General features: G+C 38.7%; 1 protein-coding gene across 1 annotated transcript in view; it reads left to right on the top strand.

Moving 5' to 3' along the window:
* The window catches only part of RALGAPA2 (Ral GTPase activating protein catalytic subunit alpha 2), a 109,307-nt gene that overhangs the window by 32,487 nt on the left and 54,451 nt on the right, over positions 1 to 22,369 (top strand). Inside the window, exons 13-25 of the mRNA XM_072331360.1 lie at positions 658 to 806; positions 1,243 to 1,354; positions 2,056 to 2,293; positions 2,844 to 3,008; positions 5,164 to 5,304; positions 6,961 to 7,098; positions 7,626 to 7,723; positions 8,664 to 8,754; positions 8,902 to 9,078; positions 11,569 to 11,762; positions 12,253 to 12,351; positions 12,607 to 12,762; positions 21,613 to 21,741. Coding sequence (XP_072187461.1) covers positions 658 to 806; positions 1,243 to 1,354; positions 2,056 to 2,293; positions 2,844 to 3,008; positions 5,164 to 5,304; positions 6,961 to 7,098; positions 7,626 to 7,723; positions 8,664 to 8,754; positions 8,902 to 9,078; positions 11,569 to 11,762; positions 12,253 to 12,351; positions 12,607 to 12,762; positions 21,613 to 21,741 — 1,887 coding nt within the window. The remainder of the gene's footprint in view (positions 1 to 657; positions 807 to 1,242; positions 1,355 to 2,055; positions 2,294 to 2,843; positions 3,009 to 5,163; positions 5,305 to 6,960; positions 7,099 to 7,625; positions 7,724 to 8,663; positions 8,755 to 8,901; positions 9,079 to 11,568; positions 11,763 to 12,252; positions 12,352 to 12,606; positions 12,763 to 21,612; positions 21,742 to 22,369) is intronic.

Raw genomic sequence — 22,369 nt, 5'->3', positions numbered from 1 at the left:
AGAACATTTTGGGAGACTTCTAGGCTAGCATTACTGAAAATAATACTCTTCTGGCTTACAGAAACTGTAATTTGCTATTTTGGTTTAAGAGTTTAGGTCTTAAACCAGGTCTTTAAACAAGGTCTTTCTGAAATTAATACTATAAAGTTGAGGAAAGAAACTATGAGGAGCTGATGGTTTTCATCAGATGCGATTTGAATGTTATTTATAACAATAAAAATTGATGTTAAATCACGTGCTCATGTCTCAGACCTGGATAACTATTATAAGGTATGAGGTACTTTTTTTTTTCCCCACAGTTGGTACTGTGCATTAGAACAGTGCATATGCTTTTATTGTACTTCATTCATTGGAAATGGTGGTGTTTGCTTAAACATATAATGTTGGGAAATGAGTAGCTGAAGGAGTGGCACTCCTGCCTGATCAAATAGAAGAGATATCTGCAAGACAGTGGACTATGTAATATATGCCTTTGTTATCATGTAATGCCATCTGACTTTGATTTAGAAAAATAAAGTGGTAGATGAAACGTGAAGCTTGCTCTAAGGAAAGTGAATAATCATTTAACTGGGAGAGGACAAGTATTCTATTATTCTGAGTCTTGACTTTGTTTTTTTCTGGCACTGTGTACACTGACTGAATGCCTGTGTCTTGAAGGTGTTCCTGACAAACTCTGCAAATGTTTTTTTACTGGAACCATGCATTGAAGTCCCTGTGCTTCTGAAGGAGCAAGTTGATGCTTGCAAGGCAGTTCTGAGTATTTTTAGGCGCATGATAATGGAGCTATCAATGAATAAAAAGACATGGTAAGTTTAATATATTCTGTGTCTAAGAAAAGAATATTAATATTTAACTGCTATGGGAGAATTATTAGGAAGGAGAAAGGGAGAGAGAGAACTTACTCAGGTATGGTCCTTGTTACATACGTCATGCTTACAGCTCACATCTGAATTGATATGTGAGGTTGTAGGTTCTGCAGTGTCTTCGTCAAAGTGCTTTTTGATTTCAGAGTTCTGCTCATTACTTTCATTCGTAAATTTCCCTTTTCAAAAATTAAGTTTTACAGCCCGCAGTCAACTGGGATTACTTTGCAGAAGTTTTGTTGAAATCTTTTTGTGATCTCATTTTCAATGTGTAAAGTTTACTGAGAATTAACAGGTTTTTTTTTTCTGCTGCATGAAAATTAACAAGTATGATTAATAGAAACTGTGAACAAAAAGTACGATTTTGTTTTGGAACCAGGGAGCAGATGTTACAGATACTTCTCAGAATAACAGAAGCAGTGATGCAGAAGCCAAAAGAAAACCAAATAAAGGATACATTTGCTCAGAGCATGTCAGGATTACTTTTCCGAGTGAGTATTTTCTGTGTGTTTGGCACCAGTTCTTCATGCCCATAGTTTTGCTTAAGTACTATTGCACAGTGCTATGGGATTTACTTATAAAACATGAAGAAGTTCTCCTTTGCAGTAATACAATTAATTGTTTTATTGAGACAGATTACAGGTGTCAGAAGCAGTTGACTTGATCTATTCTTCGGGGCTGTGTTGCAAACTGAGCTAGCATAGGCAGATAGACAATCTAATTGTGGGATATCTTCAGTGTAGCTCTACACTGTAAGCTGTATGAAACATTTTGTAGAAGTAAGTTCATCTGGCAAGTCAAAACTAAGTTGCACTTAAGATGAAAATGTGCATGAATCCTTTTGTACATGATGTGTTCAGACCTGAGTGTTACAGGCGTAACTCAAGCTCTATCGTCATTTGAAAGGTGTTGTCAAGATCAGTTCTGTATTCCATTCTATTATTATTACTATATGAGCAATCTATTAGCTTACCAGGAGAAATACAGACCATCTGAAGCATCTGTTTCAGAATTTTCTAATTTCCTTGGTCAGTAACTTTTACAAAATCAACCCACAAATTTCTGGGGATGTTTTCTGATGAATAGTACCTGTATATCTGTGTGTCACTGATAGTCAGCGCTGCTATGCAAGATGGTGTTGTGTTAATTTCAGCAAACATGTGTGACCTGTCACTTGCTTATTTCCTCTTAGACCCTCATTGTGGCTTGGATCAGAGCAAACCTGAGCGTCTACATTTCTCGGGAGCTGTGGGATGAGCTGCTTAGTGTTCTGTCTTCCCTGACTGACTGGGAGGAGCTCATAAATGAGTGGGCCAACATCATGGACTCTCTGACGGCAGTGCTAGCAAGAACTGTGTATGGGGTGGAAATGACTAACTTACCCTTGGATAAGCTCAGTGAACAGAAAGAAAAAAAGCAGAGAGGAAAGGGTTAGTCCCCACGCTTCAGAGCTTTTTGTATCCAACAAGTTAAATATTTAAGTTTAAACTTTAAAAGATCTAGCATTAAATACCTCTTAATCTCGTGTAAGAACCTGATTAATCAAATATGAATGGCTTTGGATTTTTATGTTCCCATCCTTCATTCTGCTAGGAAGGGTAATTGGGGTCAATAGATGGTAGCTAGTTAGCAGATTTTAGTATGTGCTCAAAATGATTTTTTTTTTTCTGTGCAGCAGGAAAGAATCGTAATTTCTTGTGCTATATTCTAGCATAGTCATCAATGTCCAAATTCTTTTCCATGTAATTGTATAAAACTTTATGGATTACGGTATTTCAGCTGCATTAATATGCTGCTTTGCAATTGATGCACATAGTTGAATTTTTACTGTGATTATAAAGCAATTACTACATCAGCTATGCTGATTTGAAGATGAATATTTTTTCCCTGTTAGAGCGCGTGTAAGTTCGTTCAAACTCCAGAAGAATAAATGAGAAAGCATACAATACGGAATGCTAGAAGAATTCTGTTTTCTCTTAGGTGGTATTTTAGAACCTCAAAAGACAGCTGTAGTGGGAAGATCTTTTTCATTAAGCTGGAAAAGTCATCCTGAAGTTGTGGAGCCCATGAGATTCAGAAGTGCCACCACGTCTGGAGCTCCCGGAGTTGAGAAAGCAAGAAATATTGTTCGTCAGAGAGCAACAGGTTAGATCTGTACTAGATATTTTATTCCCAAACATCCAGTTAACACTCAAGTTTTGTATCTGCCTTTGAGTTCTGAATACTACCAAAAACAGTGCAACTTAACTAAACATTGATGTTGCATACCTGAGTCTGGATGCCTGCAGGGCTACAGATATGAAGAAAAGATCAAATTATTATGGAAAATACTGTATACGTGCTCTTAAATGCATTAGGCTATATCAGTCAAGCATAGTTTCTGATCTTTCTTGCTGCTTGTTTTTTACTGTAATCACAAGGTAAAGAAGGTATTTAATAAGCATCCTTTCTTATATTATTTGTTTACTTTCTTTTTAATGATGTAACAGTATATGCATGGCATCTTATTTTCCTTTATTTCTCTCATGTTTAATTCTGGACAGAATAAGTACAGTGGGAGACAGAAGGGAGAATGGGGTTTAGGAATGATGGGGGAACATCTAAAACTCCAGGTGCTGAAAGAGATACCATCTAATTTTTCAAGCATATCAGAAGCCTGAATGTGGTCTCTATTTATTTTATGGTAGCGAGTCTCTGTATTCCAACTCAGTGGGCCATGGTTTAAAACTCTCCATGGAAAGTCTAATGTGTTTTTTAACAGAAGATGTTTTTTTAAGCAGAGTCTTTTCTCATTCATAATAGATTAGTTGTGTTTCTTACCAATAAAATATGAAGGTGAGCCAGTAAGTCTTTTGTGCCTGTGGAGAAGTTTATTTGGTGGGCAGCAGTTTGGTTGTCAGACTAGAGGATGAACTTCAGGTGTAATAAGACTGTGGTTTCATTTGGTGTCTTATATTAATACAAACTAGAATCATTTTGGCTTTCATAGGATTTCTGGTGATCAGTGACTCCCAAATCAGCAGATAAAAAAAACCCTTATATTTGCACATGCAGATATAGCAAATAGAAACTTCAAATAGTCTGATGTCTATTTATTTCCTAAGAGTAAGACCGTCTAGGAAAACAAAACTCAGCTACTGCAATTCCAGATATATTATCTTCCAGAAAGAAGTGGAATACAGGAATACAGGAATTACAGGGATAGTCAGGGAAGGACCTTATGTGGCAGAATGGCCCCACAACCCTACATCAACATAACAAATATCAGCATTGGCACTGTTGTGAACAAAGAGGGAAACAGCACAGCAAATGGATGTTCATCATTAATATATTTTAAAAATGTGTTAATGATACTAGAAAGCCTCTAAAGCATTACCCACCTTGAAGGGTGTTTTTCTTGTGGCCTGAGAGAGTATTTAATGCGCAGGTTACAAAAGGGAGACTTTCAGATCCCATGAAAGAGAGCTTCTCATCTCTCTCACAGATGATGAGAGAAGCTGCCAGCAAAATAATACTAGGTACAATGTTTAACACTTTCCTGTCTTTGAGATTATTTTCTCCTTTTGCTAAAGTGCAGAGGTCCAGCAGTATTTTGAGCACTCCTAACTTCACTATTGACTGAAGAATCCAAACCCCATCTCATAACTTGCATGCTTCATCATCCTGTTTGTAAGTGGAGAATGCATGTACACCAAAACCAGTGTGCACAGAATAATTCAGGATGCAAGCTAATTCAGGTCATGAAGCACCTGCTCAAAGTAGGGTCAGCAGTCTTGTCAGACAAGTGCACTCAATGCTTTATCAAGGCTGGAGCAAGGATCCCTAGTTTAAAAAACAACAACAGCCAACCAGTGATAGCTGTATCTTTAGATTGACTTGAAGAGGCACACTGTCCCACTTCTCAGATCAAAATGCATTGTTTTCAGTCAAGATGAGTGAATGGAAGAGGTAGCTAGTTTTTGTGGCAGGTGGGAACGTTGCTAGCAGAAAGTAAGCTGAATAAGTTTTCCATTCTTTATTTTGAGCTGCATGTACTGCTAGTGGTACTGCAATGAGAAGAAAGGAGAGTCAAATAAGCCCATGCATAGTATCCACAGGCTGACAAAACGAAAGATTCCACATCATATTTTCAGTGGCTGAGATACGTGATATGTTATTAACTTAAGGCTAGCAGGAAATATTGCAGAGCTTGATGTTGTAAGATTCTTTAGAAAGCTTTGTTTTATGTTGTATCATGACATTCCAAATCAAATATTTTGCTGTTTTCTGACATAATTGTTGCTTTATTTTTTCCTGGAAGCTAAGCGAAGCCAGTCTATCAGCAACTGTGTTCATCTTTATGAGGCTTTGCCCGCTACTAAAAGTGTACCTCTTCTGCTTCACACTGTGAGCTCTCTCTTACCTGGTATCTCTTACACTTCTTGCTCTCACAGACTGTCAGGTACTGTACTTTAAAATCATCTTTTATATAAATGTTCTTTGTATTTTTAAGCTTTTCTGTCTTCTCTCTTTCTGTTCAGTTAGTTATTCTTTAGGAGCGTGGAATGAGGTATTTTGCACCGGTTCTGTTTCTCTTTCCTGGATCCGTTCAAAACACAGCATTAAGTAACAGTGGTGGACAGTAGGAGTAATTCCACAAATTCAGTGGAAACATATATTGTTCTTTCTCAAAGTAGGAAAGGGTTAAAAAAAACGTGGTCACTTCTAATGGTTCTTGTTATTCTCTCACTGGAAGTGCATTTCATTATCGATGTAAGTAGCCTTTTCAGAGAAAAAGAGGACAGGAAGGTCTTCTCAAGGAACTGCAATAGAAACTAGTCATGTGCACAAGCATGAGATATCACAAGCAAAATGTGTCAAAAACCAAGTGCAGCAGGTTGAACTGCTGGTACTTGATTTCAAAAGAGAAACCTCATTCACCCCGTGTCACGCTCAGTTACAAATCCTAAGGAATCATAATTATTGATCCTAGAAGCAAATATGAAAGGTTTGCCTGTGCCTCTTAGCTTTCATGTCGGCTCTTTGGGGATTGCTATTCCTTGAAATATCTTTAGTTTTTCATCCCATGTTGTTATTTTTGGTCATGATGTTGAAGTTGCTCAAGCTAGTTAACATGGGCATTGACCTGAAAGATGGGCTTTCATGTATTTGTTGCTTTCAATAAAGCTTTGATACAGTGATACTTTGAGGTCAGTAAATACCAGAACATTTGGGTTTTGCAAGCACGGGTTTGTGAGGCACTTTACTGAAATAGAAACGATGTATATTGTAATGTAAGTAGTATCTGAACTCAGTTAGTGTAGATTGAATAAGGGAAGCATGCTGTCCTCTGACAGTCAGTGCAGGTAGTGTGCAGTCTTGTACCCTGAAGGGCGGTACTCGTTTCTGCATAAGCATAGCCTCAAAGTCAGTGTGTACAGACCAGCAAGGAGGTAGGAAGCAGAGCAAAGGAAAGGAGAGGAACAGAATAGAAAGCTGGTGGGAAGGTCATTTTAGTTTGTTATGTAATAATATGCAGAGAGAAATGTGGAGGAGTCTATAATTCAGCCCATGTTCCTTGTTTAAAAACCAAAAATCCAGTGCTTCTCCAAGTCACCATGTTGGTACTGAAACATTTCTTCTAATATTTTGAGAAGGACAATAGCATTGGATGTGTGGATGGAATACCTTGAGCAGTCTGATGGTGGTTCCTTTGGGTCAGTTTGATGGGGGACTTGTGGGCCAACTTTCTGACTGCTTTCCAACAGAAAAGTTAGCAGTTATGGTGGGTGGCATTAACCAGTGCTCCTATTGATAGCACTGACGCTGAAGGAGAGTACTCCCAATCCCAAACAGGAGTGCCACATTGAAACCTCAGAGTTATTTCTCCATTCTCTTCTAGGTCTGTTGTGATTTAAACTGTTAATACATCTCTCTCTCTCTAAACTTTGCTTTTCTAAGGATACTTTTAACTTCTCTGATTAGGGGCTACACTCTAAGTTTTTCTAACTTGAAGTACTTGAGTTGGTGGTTTTTTTTCACTTAGCTTTCATAGCTGAGGGGTTAGCATGTGTGTTTAATTCAGAAGTCATACAAATATTTTTAATTAAATCAACAGAAGTTGAAGAATCTCAGCAGTCGGAAACTTTGTCAGGATCAGAAGCTACAGGCCTATTCGTAGACCAAGAGCAGCAGCTCACTCGAAGTAGCAGCACTTCAGATATTGCAGATCAATTTCCATCTGATTTATTTCAAGGTAATTTTGATTAAGTATAGTAACAATACACACAGGAAGAAGTGCCAAGACTTCTTGAGCCTCACTGATGCCACTGTTAACCTTCTTTGGTTTCCAGCCACGGTTGTAAAATGTTTTTTATCCCATTATTATCCCAGTAAATCTGTTCTTACTATCTTATTTAAAAAGAAGTTTTTAAGAAGTCATAGACCAAAAATGGGGAACGCAACTTTTAATAAACCAGGGCTTTATTAAATGTGTGCATTTTCGGGGTCACTGTTAAAATTTATCAAGCGTGTGCTTGTATTTCTTGTTTCCAGATGAACAGTTCTGCTTCTGTGTTGATTGTGCAGCTATGTTATGCTCATCAGAGCATCTTATGTTCTATCTTAATAATGAATCCATGGAAATTTTACCGTTTATGTTACCTTGCTCTGCTGTAAATATAAGAAACGTGTATGTAAATGTAACTGATATTTTCTTGTTATTTGCTATGTAATTTCATCCCCACATTTTTATGCTTTTTGTTTCCCTTCTAAAATTTCTAGGCAAAAAGGCTGGGAGTTCTCATAATTTGACCACTTTAGACTCCAAATCAATTCAGGAAAGTAAGGACTGTATGAAGAAGGAACATGAAGCTGAGCACGTAAGGCAAAATAGACAGTGATTATTGATGAGATCTTGTTTTATGTAAAATAAATGCTCTATTAATAGATGTAATCAGATGGCTTTTCCCATTTAAAAACTAGCAACTGAGAGGATGAATATTTGCTAGTCACGTTTATGGTACAGAATCAGGAATAAAGCTGTGGTTTTCCCCTTCTGCTGTTTGCTATGAACACTCTGATACTGTCAGTTGCCAGTGCAGTTTAACAGCATTTGCTACATACTACTCATGTAAAAGACTTCTGTGCTTTTCTATATTAATAATGAACAAGTCTGTCACTTTTTTTTTTTTCTTTTTTCTTTTTAAATAATTAATGCTTTTTATAGAGCTGCACTACACTGGAATAAATGTTTGATAGCTTAAAGTGCTGGGGAAAATACTTTCCTTCAGCAAAATTTGTAGCACCAGCTTTTTATTGTGGATTGTTTGCCTAACTTAACATTTGGACAGGCAAGCTTTGTAAATTTTTAATGCAACTTTGGAAAAAAACAATAGAAATAATATATGACTTCATCTTAGTGGAAGTGTAATGCAGTGCAGCATGGAGGACTGCAGGAGGAATCTCATCATTGGTTGTTGGCTCTTCCGTATGTCTGGTCTTACAGTACTGTTATGCTTTGCTCTAGAGGCAAGGCTTCTTCTGGGAAGTGCTCTCATTAATCACTTTGAGAATAACAAGGTGTGGTGAAGGTGAGGGGCAAGAGAGAGATGCAGGCTTTGTTGTTGTGGGGAATTAAAAATTAACCTGGCTCCCTATTCCAGTGTGATATGTTCATTCAAGTATCTTGACTGAGTTCAGTTAATTTACAGTAACTTTCTCTGTGTGCATTTGTGTATCTCAAATCTGCAAGAGTATGATGTAGTTCTCAAAAATAGTTAGTAAGCTGAGATTCATGCTATTTTTTTTTTTCTTCTGTAGGTATTAATACAAAGGAGCAGTAGTACAGCTGAACTGGATTTGAAAGCAGACTTGCAGCAAACACATGGAAACCATAGGGAGAGAGAAAAAAGTGAGTTTCAAGAAATATGGTAATATTTTTTTATTAAGCGTAACAATTGAAACCAGTGTGATCATTTTGTCTTGTTAGGTCATCTTCTGGTAATGCAATGTTTAAAAATAGGATCTGTGATCTTTATTTGTCCTCCGCTTGCTTTAGGTGAAAGTGTTAGCAGTGACACATCCATTGGGTATAATAATGAAGTAGAGATTGCTCTCATCCCCTGGCAAGCCTCTGAAGAAGAACAGGAAGTTAATGCATCAACAGATGTCTGTGTGGATCCTGATGCACCTCGCTGGCTTCAGCTTAGTCCTTCAGATAATGCAAATTTAACAGGTATTCCAGTCCTGAAATTATATTTGCAGTTTTTTTTATTTCTTACTGTTTATTTCCTGACTGTTTATTTTGACTGATAGAAAGTAACTGGTTACTTCACAGTATCTTAAACTGTTACCCTCCTTATTTGTACTTCAGCATGCATTGCCCGTATGCCAGTAGGATGTCATAAGTGGCGATCTCAGAAGAGTTTATTTGCAAGTAAAAGTCCTTTCCATTCGCATTTTAATTCTAATATCTTTGACATCCACAAGAATTGCAATTATTTGCTGAAGCATTTTGATTCTCTTCAAGATATCTTCCCATCTAATATGTAAGAAGCAAGTTAGGGGTGTTATGTCAGTAACTTGATACTGTAACATATGAAACTGTTTTCAGCCATTTTACTGATGAGTTGTATAGTTTTAAGGTTGTATTTCTGTGATCACTTTTTCTTTGAATTACTGCTGATTTAATGAACCAGCACACCCAGTTCCATCCTTCAGATTGCCATTGTATGTAAGGTAGTGTGCAGAGCAGTACTCAGCAAGGATTATTATGTGCAATAAACTCAGTGCTTTCTTTGCCTCTGATACAAGTATTTGCTCCTTTGTGTGTACAAACAATGAGTTATTTTATATAACTTCGGAGATTAAAAAGAGGAGTAACAAATATGTGTAGGTTACTCCAAAAGTAATGCCTCCTATTTATTTCCATGGAAAAGACCACCAGCATCCACCTCTGATGTTCTGGGTCAGCATAATAAAATGAGAGGCATTCATTTCCAAGCAATCCTCATATGGTTGCCCAATAGAATTGGCATGCTCCTAATGCATTTACTGGTTCTTGCCAAAGTAGCTTGTCCATGTGTCCACTCAACACTGTTTGACCTGCATACGGGCCAGTGTATGAAAGCTCAGAGCTTTCTTCTGTTTTTCATGTTAGAAAACCTATGTAACCACTATGGTGAATACAGCCCTATCCATCTGTTCCCTTCAGTGGCATATCTGTCCGAGGTGCTTCTGTTTGTTGCATGGTTGTTACATGGAGAACTGCAGAAAGTGTCTTGGAGCCCTTGGCTGGTGGAGGCACTTGTGAACAGTCAGCTGTGGTAGTAAAAACATGTCACAAGCCAACCCTTTAGGGCTTTGATGTGTCATATGGTTACTTGAATTAATTTGGGTGTTTCAGCTTAATTTTCTTCTTGGACAAAACAAAGATGTATTTAGTCTTAGGATTTGGAGGCTTTCTAAAATAAAACTTTGTTTTTCTGTAGAACCCTGTATGGTGCTGTTGTTACCCAAAGAGCATAGATACATAAATTTCACTATTGAGAATCTTTCTGATATGCTTGGAAAATAACGTTTTAACTCTTTAAGAATTCACAATGGTGCCAGAAACAAAACAAATGAAGCAGAAAGGAAATAAGATCACGAAAAATGTTAAATAATAAAAAAAACTCTGGATGCTGAGCACTCCAAGGTGCCATGTGGGATCATAGCTCTGATTCTGCCTGCAGACAGGCTGCTGTGTAGCGCTGAAGATAATTTAACAGCTTTTGTCAGTAACATTTGTGCTTCAGTGTGGAATATTTCATTTACTATTTAGGTATACTAATTCCATGCCCAACTTCAGATGTGCCTGCATTCCTTCTCAGTTTGTATTCAGCCACCTCAGGAACTGCTTCTATGTAAGGTGATAGTGCCAGAAAGTATTTTTCATCTCCCAGTGCGCATCATATTTAGCTCCATTGTTCAGTTGCATTTTCAGGTCATTTTGTACTGTGTGATCTTAAAAATAAAGAGAAAACTCTTAGCAATGGAAATACTACCTGTAAAAGCCAGTTATTGATTGAATATATCTTTTAGAGTACACGAATTTCAGACATGCACAAAGTACATTTAACTGCATTTGCTTCCCTGCTACAGAACCTTGAGTGAGGGCAGTCTGTGATACCAAACTGACATATAGTTGTGCCATCTCTATATGATAAGCCCTTTAGTCTGAGTTCTCTTGTCTATGAACTGTGTGTTCCCTTGAGTAGTGCAGGAGAGGGAGATGATTTGGTGGAGAGAGTACTTTTTAAATGGTATGTTTATATAAGGTGTCATAACAGCCTTCTTGGTTTAGTCTTGGAAGGAGGTCATTATGTTCTTCCCTAATGTGTGGTACTTGGAGGCCACATCTCACTCAGTTCCATCATCAGCAAGGTAGAGGCTCCCTGCACCTAGGACTAGCAGGACTGGGAATATGCCTTCACTATTTTACATTGTGGGTTCTTTTCCTCTCTAGTTTGCGTGTGTGCTAGAATAGGAAGGCTAAAGAAATGTCCTTTTATAAATAAATGCATAGCACCGGTCTTTTTTCTTACTAAACTTTCCAGAGTTCACAATAAAATTTCAAGTTTTTGGTTCTTTTACCTTAAACCTTCTTTAATAGTCTCTTTAGAAATAATATACATCAGAAGTGAAACTTCATCAGAAGTGAAATTGAACCTTTTAAAATTAACAGACAGCAGTGAATTCCTTGCTGATGACTGCAGTATAATTGCCGGTGGAAGCCTCATCGGTTGGCATCCCGATTCTGCTTCTGTGTTATGGAGAAGGATCTTGGGAATTCTTGGAGATGTGAACAATATACAGTCACCTAAAATTCATGCGAAAGTTTTTGGGTATCTGTATGAGCTGTGGTATAAACTTGCAAAGGTATCGTATATAATATTTTCATCTAATGGTAATGATTAAGTGTTTTAATATCACAATCTGAGGTTAACATCTGCAATGTAAGCGTGATATTTGGAGGATTCTGTCATCAATTTTCTCAGATTTTTGTTTGAACTCCTTTAATTATCCCCTGTTGAAAACATTTCCTTTTAATAACAAGGATTTAATTAATTGAAATGGCTTCACGAAACAGCAGCAGAGAAAACAGGAGGTATAGGATAGAATAATACAAACATTGTTCTTAGTGTAAAAGCTAACGGCACAACCTAAAATGCTTAGGCCATATAGTACTGTGGAACACATTTTCCTGGTAGTGTTGGCTTCAGTAGGAACTCTGTGTAGTGCAGGGTGTGGTGCCTTAAAGTAAATAAAAACCAAACCAAAAACTCAAAAAAGAGAAGTAATAATATAAAATGATATTAATAAAGTGAACTGTTTGTTAAAATGAGCTCTCTTCCTTTCAAAACACCAGATAAGGGATAACCTTGCTATAAGCGTGGACAATCAGTCTACTCCCTCTCCTCCTGTCTTAATTCCTCCTCTCAGAATATTTGCATCGTGGTTGTTCAAGGTAAGTCATTTCTCAACTTCTTCACATTGGTATTTTTTTCTTTGTTGGTAATAAATGTGTATATGCTCAGTTGCATTATTAAGTTTTGCAATCACTGCAGGCTGAGACAAGAGTATTTGAACTCACATCTGTTCTAATAAACACAGACAGTAGATTTGGGTTATGGAAAATCTGCTGAAAATACAGTTTTGCATTAGTGGGCTAGTAGAAAAAAAAACAACAAAAGCATTAATATGAGGCTTTTACTCTTTTCAGGCAACCACCCTGCCAAATGAATATAAGGAAGGCAAACTTCAGGCATACAGGCTGATCTGCGCTATGATGACAAGACGTCAAGATGTTCTGCCGAATTCTGATTTCTTGGTTCACTTTTACTTTGTGATGCACCTTGGCTTAACAAGTGAAGACCAGGTAAAAGCATTACTTAAAGAAAAAGCTCTTTTAGTTGCTGTGTGCTGATGGAAGTGTCAGTATTTTCATGTTTGAAAAAGCAATGCTTTGCAACAAATTATTGTGTGAAGTGATCCTTGTTAGCATACTTCATTCCACTCTGTACATTACATAGTCTGAACTTTATCCTTACTCTCCAGTTTTACCTTGTCATACTAGCAAAGAGCTGCTATTGAAGCATTCTGTGTCTGTAGATTAATGTCAGTTTTAGGTCTGTATGCTGTGGTTTGGCCTAATCAATAATGCATTCAGTGGGAGACGATGAAAAGACTTAATCTGTCAGAATGTAAGAGGATTATTGGACCTCAGAAGTAGCTAAATACTCCTAAGTACTGTAAGAAATACACTAAGCAAAAAGAGAGGCTACCTAGGAACATGTCAGTGTTTTTATAGCTGTCGCTGTAAGTTTTCATCCTTAACAGAAGTACTCTGGTGAATACAGCAGTGAGAACTATGCTGCAGGTGCCAGCAGAGGGCACACAGACCTTTTGGTAGAACCTGTGTTGATTATTTGCTGCTTTCAGGAGTCATTTCTGGTGCCTTATCAATCCAGAGGGAACCGACTTGCACGGATTTGTTGTGCTAGTTGTTACCAACCTTTGTTACTCTTGTAATCCCTGAGAAGGCCTGTCCTATTGCATAGCTAGCTTTAAGTTGCTGATGTGCTGTTTTTAACCTTGTGAAGCTGCAGTTAGCTGCTTTCTGCTGCTTGGACTGTGAACCTGGGTGCCTCACCACGCTTGCTCAGTTCCTCTCTGCACTGGCCTGTGCAACCCTGCGCTTGGAAACTACATGTGTCTCTGTTTTGCAAAAGAAGTAAAACCATCTGCAATGCGTTCTCTGCAAACTCTCCACCTGCTATTCCCAGATGCTTCTGCAGGGAAAAGGGAGAAGGATTAACAGCACAATATTCTTTAAAGTCTGCTTCCTGAAAGCAAAACACTAATATAATGATGTGTGCCAAAACATCTCCCTTTCAAAAGCCAAGACATCCAATTAGGATAAGTTGAACTTTTCTTTACACAGTTTTCATCGTGTTTTGGTGTTAGTAACAATTCCACTGGTTCTAAGCCTGTTCTTTTGTTGAATGCCAGATTTCAGTCCTTGTGCAAATTTGTGGTCTAGAAGTTAGGATCAAGAAGTAGAGGCAGGCTCCACATACAAATCATCCCAGGGATTTCCCAGTATTTTGCATGCTCATGCTGCTCTATCTTGTCTCTCTCTGCTTCTTTTGCCTCTTGGTGGCACACTTGACCACAACTTTTCTCTTGTAACTGTCCTTCCAGTTTTGCTTTCCCTAGCTACAAAGCTGGTTGATGGGAGTTGTTCACTCGTGGTGCTTTGGAGCTTGAATCCTCATACAGTAGATTGATGTGAAGCCTGTACTTTGTACCTATTTCCATATTTGCAGTTTAATTAGCATCACATTGCTTGATGGGTGCTAAGACGAGCTCAATACTGTGCATACTGACAGTAACCCACAATAAGTACTAATGCAGGAGTGTATTGTATGGAAGGACGGTAAATCTAGTATTTATCAATATGGGCCATGGATGTGCTTTTCAGTTATTTCGGTGGGGTCACAGAGTTGTTTATGCCAGATGCCATCTGGTGCCCTACTGACTGAACACACAGTCCTTCTTCCACAGGTAGATCAGTGACACAGGCAAAGCATTTCACCAGCCTCTTGCCTTGCCATTAAGAGATGAACATTCTCAGATGTGACGGCAATCTGATCTGGTTTGTGTGAAGCTGCTGGGAATCAGAGATGTTGTAGTGGAAAGTAGGATTGATTTGCTTTGTCAGGTGTTTTTTTTTTATTTGCTAAGCATCAGCATAACTGTTCAGTTTCATGGAACATTAACAGAAGGGGATTTTCTCATGGGGGAATTTTTGTTCTGTGTATGTGACAATGTTAAATTCACTGGGAGAAGCAACAGAAATGCAGATTAACTCTAAGAAATCACACTGTATTGATGTAGGTGAACTTTTTATGTGGCTACGTAACTTGGTGAAGTTACAGTCAGAACCCTTTGTAACCTGAATATGATTGTCAGTATTTTAGATAGCATCAAAAATGGTCATTTCTAAATTTCTCCATTTAAAAAAGAAATGTTGACAAATCTTGTGTTACATGAGGAGAGTGCAGCTGTGCAGTTAATGGTGAAGATAAATAACTTGCACTAGTTGGACTTGCTCAGTAAACACTTGTTGAACAGAAATGCGCCTGTATTTATTTCAGTAGACACGTGCCCAGATACATAAAGCTATCTGGCTGAGAAAAGGTTCCTCCCAGGCTGGGGAGAATGCAGAGCTTCTGCTCAGATCTGTGGACAGCTTTTGTTTCTTTTAGCCTACGTTCCTCAATTCTTTTTCACTCCTCCCTCAACAACATGAATATACAAAATTACTGCTTTCCTGTTTGGATTTTGGTGTTGGTAGAAAACTAACTAATAGGTGTTTGTATGCGCTCAGTAATTAATACATTGTTATTTATGGCAAGTGTAACCATTCTGCGCAAAGTTGTCTTGTGGAGTATTTGAAAGACCAATGTGAGAGTATATTTTATAAAGAGATCCCATGGCACTCTGAGTTCAAGATTTAGTAATTAGCTCAGCTGGTGGGAAAGGAGGTAGTGATGTAACTGAGCTGCATCTCATTTGTCCATGTCTAAGTATCTAACAACAGCACCTCTGTAGGAAGAAGTGAACAATTCTCTGTAGCAATTGCATCACCTTTTCAGGTGGGAGAAGCAAGTTGCAGCCTGGCACTGGCTGCTGTTTCCAGCATGCCCTGGGTTCAGGGGACAAGTGATGGTGTGATGCTGATTCTCTTCCTGTACACTTAAGTCAGTGGTCTCAAATTTTACCATCATTTGTTATGAAGGTGGCTGGAGTTCTGCACCTTCGCTCCTGGCAGAGGAGAGTGAATCAAAGTGATGTTTTGTTTTTCACATGCTGTGTTCGCAAGATAGCGAAGGCAGTGTTTCTGCTTGCATTTAGAGCTTGACTGAAAATCCTGAGAAGGTGATGCATCAAGCATCGCTCAGATGGGATGCAGGAAATGGCCTCAGGATTGTTTGTATTAAATTCAGCCCTTTTACCCTTTAAATCACCGAGGTCTGTCGGCCTTGAAACGCCTTCAGGGGCTTTGTAGGACGTTGCACCTGTTCAAGATGGACTTATGTGTGATTTCTTCTAGTACCTCCTCAGTCAGGCAGCAATGGCAAAAGAAGCACCTACGTCTTTTCCATCAACAGCCATTTCTGTGCTGTGTCACTCAGTCCACAGCTTCAGGAAAGCCATCCTGGTTGCATTTACAGTTCTCCCAGTTCCTGGTGCAGGTTGCAGAGAATTGTGAAATGTTCTTAGGAGGGGAATTTTAGAAGACTCCAAAGGAGAACCTACTGCACTTCAGGCAGTAACTGTGTAATGCTGCTGGGTGAGATTAATGGTTGTGAAGCCTCCAGCTTCAACAATTGTAACCACTGATGTCTTTTGAGTTGGGTGATGCATACGTACACCCTATAAAAATATTAAATACTGCAGTGCACTAATTTTACAAATTCTTGCATGTAGGAAATAAATGCATTTTATTACCGATGCTGATCGCTTACTGTAGCAGTAATTTTGATTTCATGAACTTGAAAAAATATATAAGCTTTTATTTGTTTTATAACTTCCTTTAGTGAAGTTATAAACACTATTCTAGAATTCTGCTTATAATCATAGAATCATAGCATCACCAAGGTTGGAAAAGACCTAAAAGATCATCCAGTCCAACTTATGCTCCTGAGCCCCTTTCTCAAAAAAAAAAAAGAAGAGCTGAGATAATTCTAATTAGTGAATTGCTAATACTTTTGGTAATTACAGTCCTTCTATTATATTTTTATTCTTCAAACTTCTCTGGATTTTTGTGATGCTGACTTCTTTTGTCTAAATGTACATCTTCGGTTTGAAGAAGAAGAGCTGCAGTAAAAGCTGGATGCTCATGTGATGCTTATGCTGTAGAAGAGGAGGAAATCTTCCAATACCTTGCCAGCTTTTCATTTTTAGCAAGGAGTCTCACCCAGCAACCAGGGCTTTGGCATCAGTTAACGTGCTTGCTGTAATCTGCTGACAACATGTGCCACTATGTCTATGGCCAGTAGTGGAAAAGACTGTTATCTGAAAGGCGAGCTAACAGGATAGTTATATCCCTGGCTTTTGGAGGGAGCTTTAACGATTAAGTTTAATTCATTTACAGTTTAATTGGCTTGCCAGCATATCTTTGGATATTTCTTCATGAAGAAATATTAAGGAACGCAATTAAACATACTTACTTCAGAGATTCTGCTTGTTTGTTCAGTGATATTAAGTGCAGGACTAACCTTAAATATGGAAGGAAAAGCCCAGATCTGAATAGGCTGACAGATGTCCTTGGTGATTAAATTTCAGCACACAGGCAGTGGGTTTTCAACCTGTAGAACAGCATAAGCCCTCAGCACACAGCACAGCTGATGATGGAGAAGTTAACGGCCATGCTTTTAGCTCGATTCCATTCAGTGGTAAAAGGGAGAATACTTTATCAATAGTGAACCTTTTGCTTGTCTATAAGCCTCTTAATTTGTTTAATGTATGCTGTTGCCAATTATAGGAAGGAAGCGCCGTCATTCCATAGTGAGCTTATGGAGAACCACTGTGTATGATGAGAAGCAGGCTTCATGTATGATTGCTGATTTAGAATGTGAACCATGTTATATTAGAGTTGCTACTGGAGAAGAATTACCTGCTTACATTAACACTGATTTGAAATTGAAAAAGAAAAAAGTACCTGTAGACTTTTCAGTGTTTCTACGAAGCTGTTGCTCTGTAATGAGGAGTGATGTCAGCCTGGTGAATGCAAAGCCAGAGTGCTGTGCACAGGAACATGCCCTATCTGCGTGGCATCGTCCTCCAAAGGCACAAGAAATGAACAGCGTTGCTTGTGTACACAGCTTGCTTTAAGTGCTTCTTGCCTGGATTTCTGCCTGGTGAGGAATTTCAGTTGTATAGCATTTCAGAAACCTGAATTTTAGATTTCTCTCCAGACTGCAGTTAAATAAATAAATCATAATATAGTCTCTATGTTATAAGACTTAGATTCACATAGTTCAGTTCGCCATGACTTTCTTTCAGTAGATACCGTAATTTTTACCCTCTTGCAATCTCTTTCTGTGCTTACTGAGACGCAGCATATACACCACTGCTTGTCCCTGTTAGAGTGCATTGGTGGTATTGGAGCCAAACAGCTGCAGAGATGGGCCAGAGGAAAGGCAGACCCAGGTATTGCCTGTGTTAGGAGCCGTGCTTTCTGTTAATGGACCTATCTCATCTTGCCCTCAGTGGTTCACCTCTGTGCTGATGCTTGGCTTTATTTTTTACATGTGACGTTAGCGGAGCTTTCTAATGCTGTTCAGAGGGGGTGGAACAATTACCAGCAGGTGATTTACACAGTAATCCATCATCTCTTTTCTAGATTTAGAGCTGTTCCGGTTTTTAATCTCTCTTTCTATTGAATCCAGTCACAAGATGTAACTTCTTTGGCGGTCAGATGGAGCTAGGTTTTTAGACAAGCAATATGCTTTTGGAGTGTGTCAGGTTTCTTTGTAGCTTCTTATTGGAACTTAATTTTTGACATGTTGATGCCTAAAATGTAACGTTACTCAGAATAAGTCAATTGAATAGTTTGTTTCTTCAAAATAAAGGAAAATGAAGGATTTGCTGCTTAAGTCCTGTTTAAATGAATAATCTTCCCTGTGCTGTAAATGTCAGCCTCTAATGAGGTGTGTCTCAGGGAAGAACAGAGTGAACTTTAAGAGGAAAATCCATGTTGTTCCTGTTGAGGGACAGCTGGAAACGTGAGGAAGGCAGATGGCGGGCTATTTAGTTACACCTGTAATCTACAAAACCTTGCACAAAAATTAGGTGAAGAATCTTTCTGAAATTGACCTTCTGGTGAACTTGCATCATTTTCTTTTTTCGCTTGCTGGATGTTTACGACCTTATTATTTCGATTACTAGATTACCCTATACCAAAATGCTATGCCTTTTATAGGGTTAATGCATTTGAGAAGGACATGCGTGTGATTGCTCCCTTCTCTTCCCTCCTCTTTTTTAACGCTACAGAGCATCGTTTTTGAATTGAAATAGTCCATAATGGTCCTTTTTTTTTTCACTTTTCTTTAACAACATGAACACTAAATTATAGCTGTGCAATTATGTAAACAATGGAAATGCTTCCAGAATGAATGCTTCCTTTTAAATTTTCATTTTGTGTAATTGCTGAAAGGTTTGGAGCCATAATAAACCAAAATTATTTTACACATTTATCGTTCTAAAGGTCAATTATGAAAGAAGTAAAGAAACAACGCCGTACAGAATGAGTAAACCAATTTCTATTGCCATCACCATATGTTTTTCTTATTGCTTGTGTTTTTCCAGTTACTGTGTACATAGCATTCAATTAAAGTGATTCATTTACTAGGCTGTACGCTGCTGAACACGGTTTACATTTATGGAACTGCGCTTTGAAGGGAAGGAAGCAACTTGCCTGTGTTTGAATTGCCTGATTTTTGCAATATCACTGATAGGACATATGTTTTCACTCGGCTGCTTTCTCATAAACGCGAATCTTTTGATAAGCTCGCAATGCTACTGAGTTACTACGTGAAATCACGCTGCTCTTGTTAGCTGCGTTGCGCAGGAAAGTGTGCTAATTGGGAAAGAGAAGGAAATTTGTCAGATTTTTACCAGTAAATGCCTTCCTGGGGTGTGGTATCTTTCCAATCTGTTCTATTTGGAGTAAGCTCAAGTAAGGTACAGGATGTTTGGGACATATTCTGTCCTGTTTCAATTAAAACAATTGCCATCTTCATGCAGTGCAGTGAACTCACAGGTATGTAGGTGTTAAAGCAGAGCTTTCAATAGGACATTTCTTTATCCTCATTCTCTAAAATTTCCATTCAGTGCAGTGGCCGGAGCTGATGAAGCAGAGCAGTCGTTACAGTGGTATTTAACAGATGGGATTGATGGAGCGAGGACAGGAGTTAACGCACTTGTTTGTAGCAGCTCTTTGTACTTCCTACGTTCTGTTACCTTTTAAGCCAGGTTAGCACGGGCTCTTTTATCGTGGCATATGTCAACAGGAGTGTACTCCCATCTGCCGCTCCATAGTTTGATGCCCAATTATTCAGAGACCAAACACATCACACTACCTGGCTCTGTTGGTAATTACAGGTGCGTTGTGCTGCAAGAAGCGTGGTGCATTAATCAGCCCCTTAATTATGAAAAGGTGGGTCTTTTGTTCTGCTCCGAGCAGGAGTTTACCACCCACTTTATGAGCTGCTGCATCCATCTGCTCTCTCTTTTTGAATGTTTGCCTTGACTGATATTGACTTTAAAATGTATCAAAGGAAGTGATTAAAACTAGTTTAAACATTAACTCGAGTGGTATTCTAGCTAATTCAGGAAAGTGGAAGCATTATGTGGTGCTGCGTTTAGAAACGAAGGATATTTATCTGGTGATATTTTAGATATATAACGCTATTGTTTCGTAGGATGTTGCTGCTGTAAATACTCCGGTGGAACCATAAATAGGTTTTGTCCAGGTGTGAGCAGTGCTTGAAGAAAACGCTGGTGTGGCTAAAGCGTATCTTCAGACAGAAAAATCAGTCTGATTTCTTTAGCTTCTGATATAGAAGCTGAGCATAAGGATGCATTCTGGGGCGAAACCTTAAGTCTTCACTGACACATCGTGAAAGCAGTAAGGGCAGGCACAGAAAACTGTTTTTCCTTTGCAGTTTTTCTTTGGAGTTTGATTGAGAACAGAAATAATTTGCTAATTGGTATAGAAATGAATTTATCCAATTACGCGGTGCTGCAGGTGAAGAAGGTTTAGCTTTTATGCCCAATTTCAAATCTTCTGAAAAGAGAATCTCTACTGAAATATGGAACTTGTTTCTGTCTCAAGAGTCTGAAGATTTGAAATCTGTGCAAGGATTAAAGCTGAAATGCTCGGCTTGGACGTGGTCTGTGTTGTAGGGTGATTATGAGAGCAATCTGTGCCTGGTGGTCTATTCCTACAGATGTAGTGCAAGCTTTAAAAGAAAACACAACAAACCAAGTAAAAGCAAAAAAGACTTTCACCAATTGTTTCTTCCCCAAGGCTTACCTTGCTATCTTAATTATTTCGAATAGTGGATTATACCGATCTAGTTAGCATAGGTTTATCTGCATTACTGTGCTGAGTGCAATCCCTTCTTGCATCTGACATCACTATTTCTCAGCTTAGCCCAGAGGGGCTGAAAAATCCCTGACGTGCTAAAGCTGCCAGCAGTTGTAAGCTACCTGCTTTGAGCTCCTTTGGGAAAAGGCAACAGTAGTTCGTGTCATTTCATTATTTTCATGGCTACAGAATTCAGAGTAATGCGATTTTAGGAAGAAAAAAAAATCCACCTCATTTGGAATGGAGTAAAACATCCATCTTAAATTGATTAACAGCTTAGTTGTCTTCAATCCAAAGCCTTGTTTCACAAGGGAACAATTGTTTTACACTGAGAAATGACAGGTGTTTGTTTTAATAGGAATTTCAGTGCCATGGTAATACTGAACACACTTCTACTAAATGCTCTTGTATCATTGTTACATGTGGCTCAGTGAAGCATCACTTTGATGAATGTGGAAATGGTCAGTTACCAACTTAGATCTTCTCCAGCTCCTCCTGTAGGGTTTTGGTGGGTTGTTGTATTTAGTCATTTCTTTCTCAAGCAGATAATTTCTTTTCATTTTTCAGGATATCTTGAATACTGTCATAAAGCATTGCCCACCTTGGTTTTTCTTCCTGGGCTTGCCTGGCTTTACGATGCTGATAGGAGACTTCATCACAGCAGCAGCCAGAGTGCTGAGCACGGACCTGCTGGAGGTGAGCATGACAATGCCCAGCCTGGGAGCCTGCCTGCTAATGAGCTTGGGATGTCTGCACTCCAACAGGTGTGGGCTCATTAGTGCAATGCCAGCCAGGGCTCTTGGGGCAGATACCATGGCAGCTGATGTGTGAAAGCAGGAGGTAGGGTGACACACTAGTATTGCAAAGGTGTTTCATCAAAAGGCCAGAGTGTGAGAAATCATATCCTCTCCAATGCTGCAGCATGTTTGCATGCTAAAAGCAGGGCTTGGATTTCAGAATCCCATTAGTGTTTTTCACTGAGTATTGAAAGCATGGAGCTTGTTTGGTGATGCAGAATGTTTTGCCAAGTAGCAACACTAACAGAAATAGGTTTATAAATGATGAAATTAATGAAGGCAAATAAAATAGCAAAGTAAGGATGGAGGCCAGAATAAGGGTAATGACCTGACAGTCCTGGAAAAAAAGACAAACAGGAAAGTGTTGGAACTGCACTTCAAGGAGCCCTTTCAGTCCATTTTGGCTGCATGTTTTTACTGCTGCTCTGTGCTGCTGAGCAGATGGCTTAGGGACACAGACCTCTTGGGTTTCAGCAGAAGTGAAGTGGTGAGTCTTGCTGGGTTGTCCTTCAAAGTGCTTACAGATG

This window comes from Excalfactoria chinensis, chromosome 3, assembly GCF_039878825.1.
Source record: "Excalfactoria chinensis isolate bCotChi1 chromosome 3, bCotChi1.hap2, whole genome shotgun sequence".
Lineage (NCBI taxonomy): Eukaryota > Metazoa > Chordata > Aves > Galliformes > Phasianidae > Excalfactoria > Excalfactoria chinensis.
The sequence above is the reverse complement of the archived record's forward strand: the minus strand, read 5'-3'. Positions and strand labels throughout refer to the sequence as shown.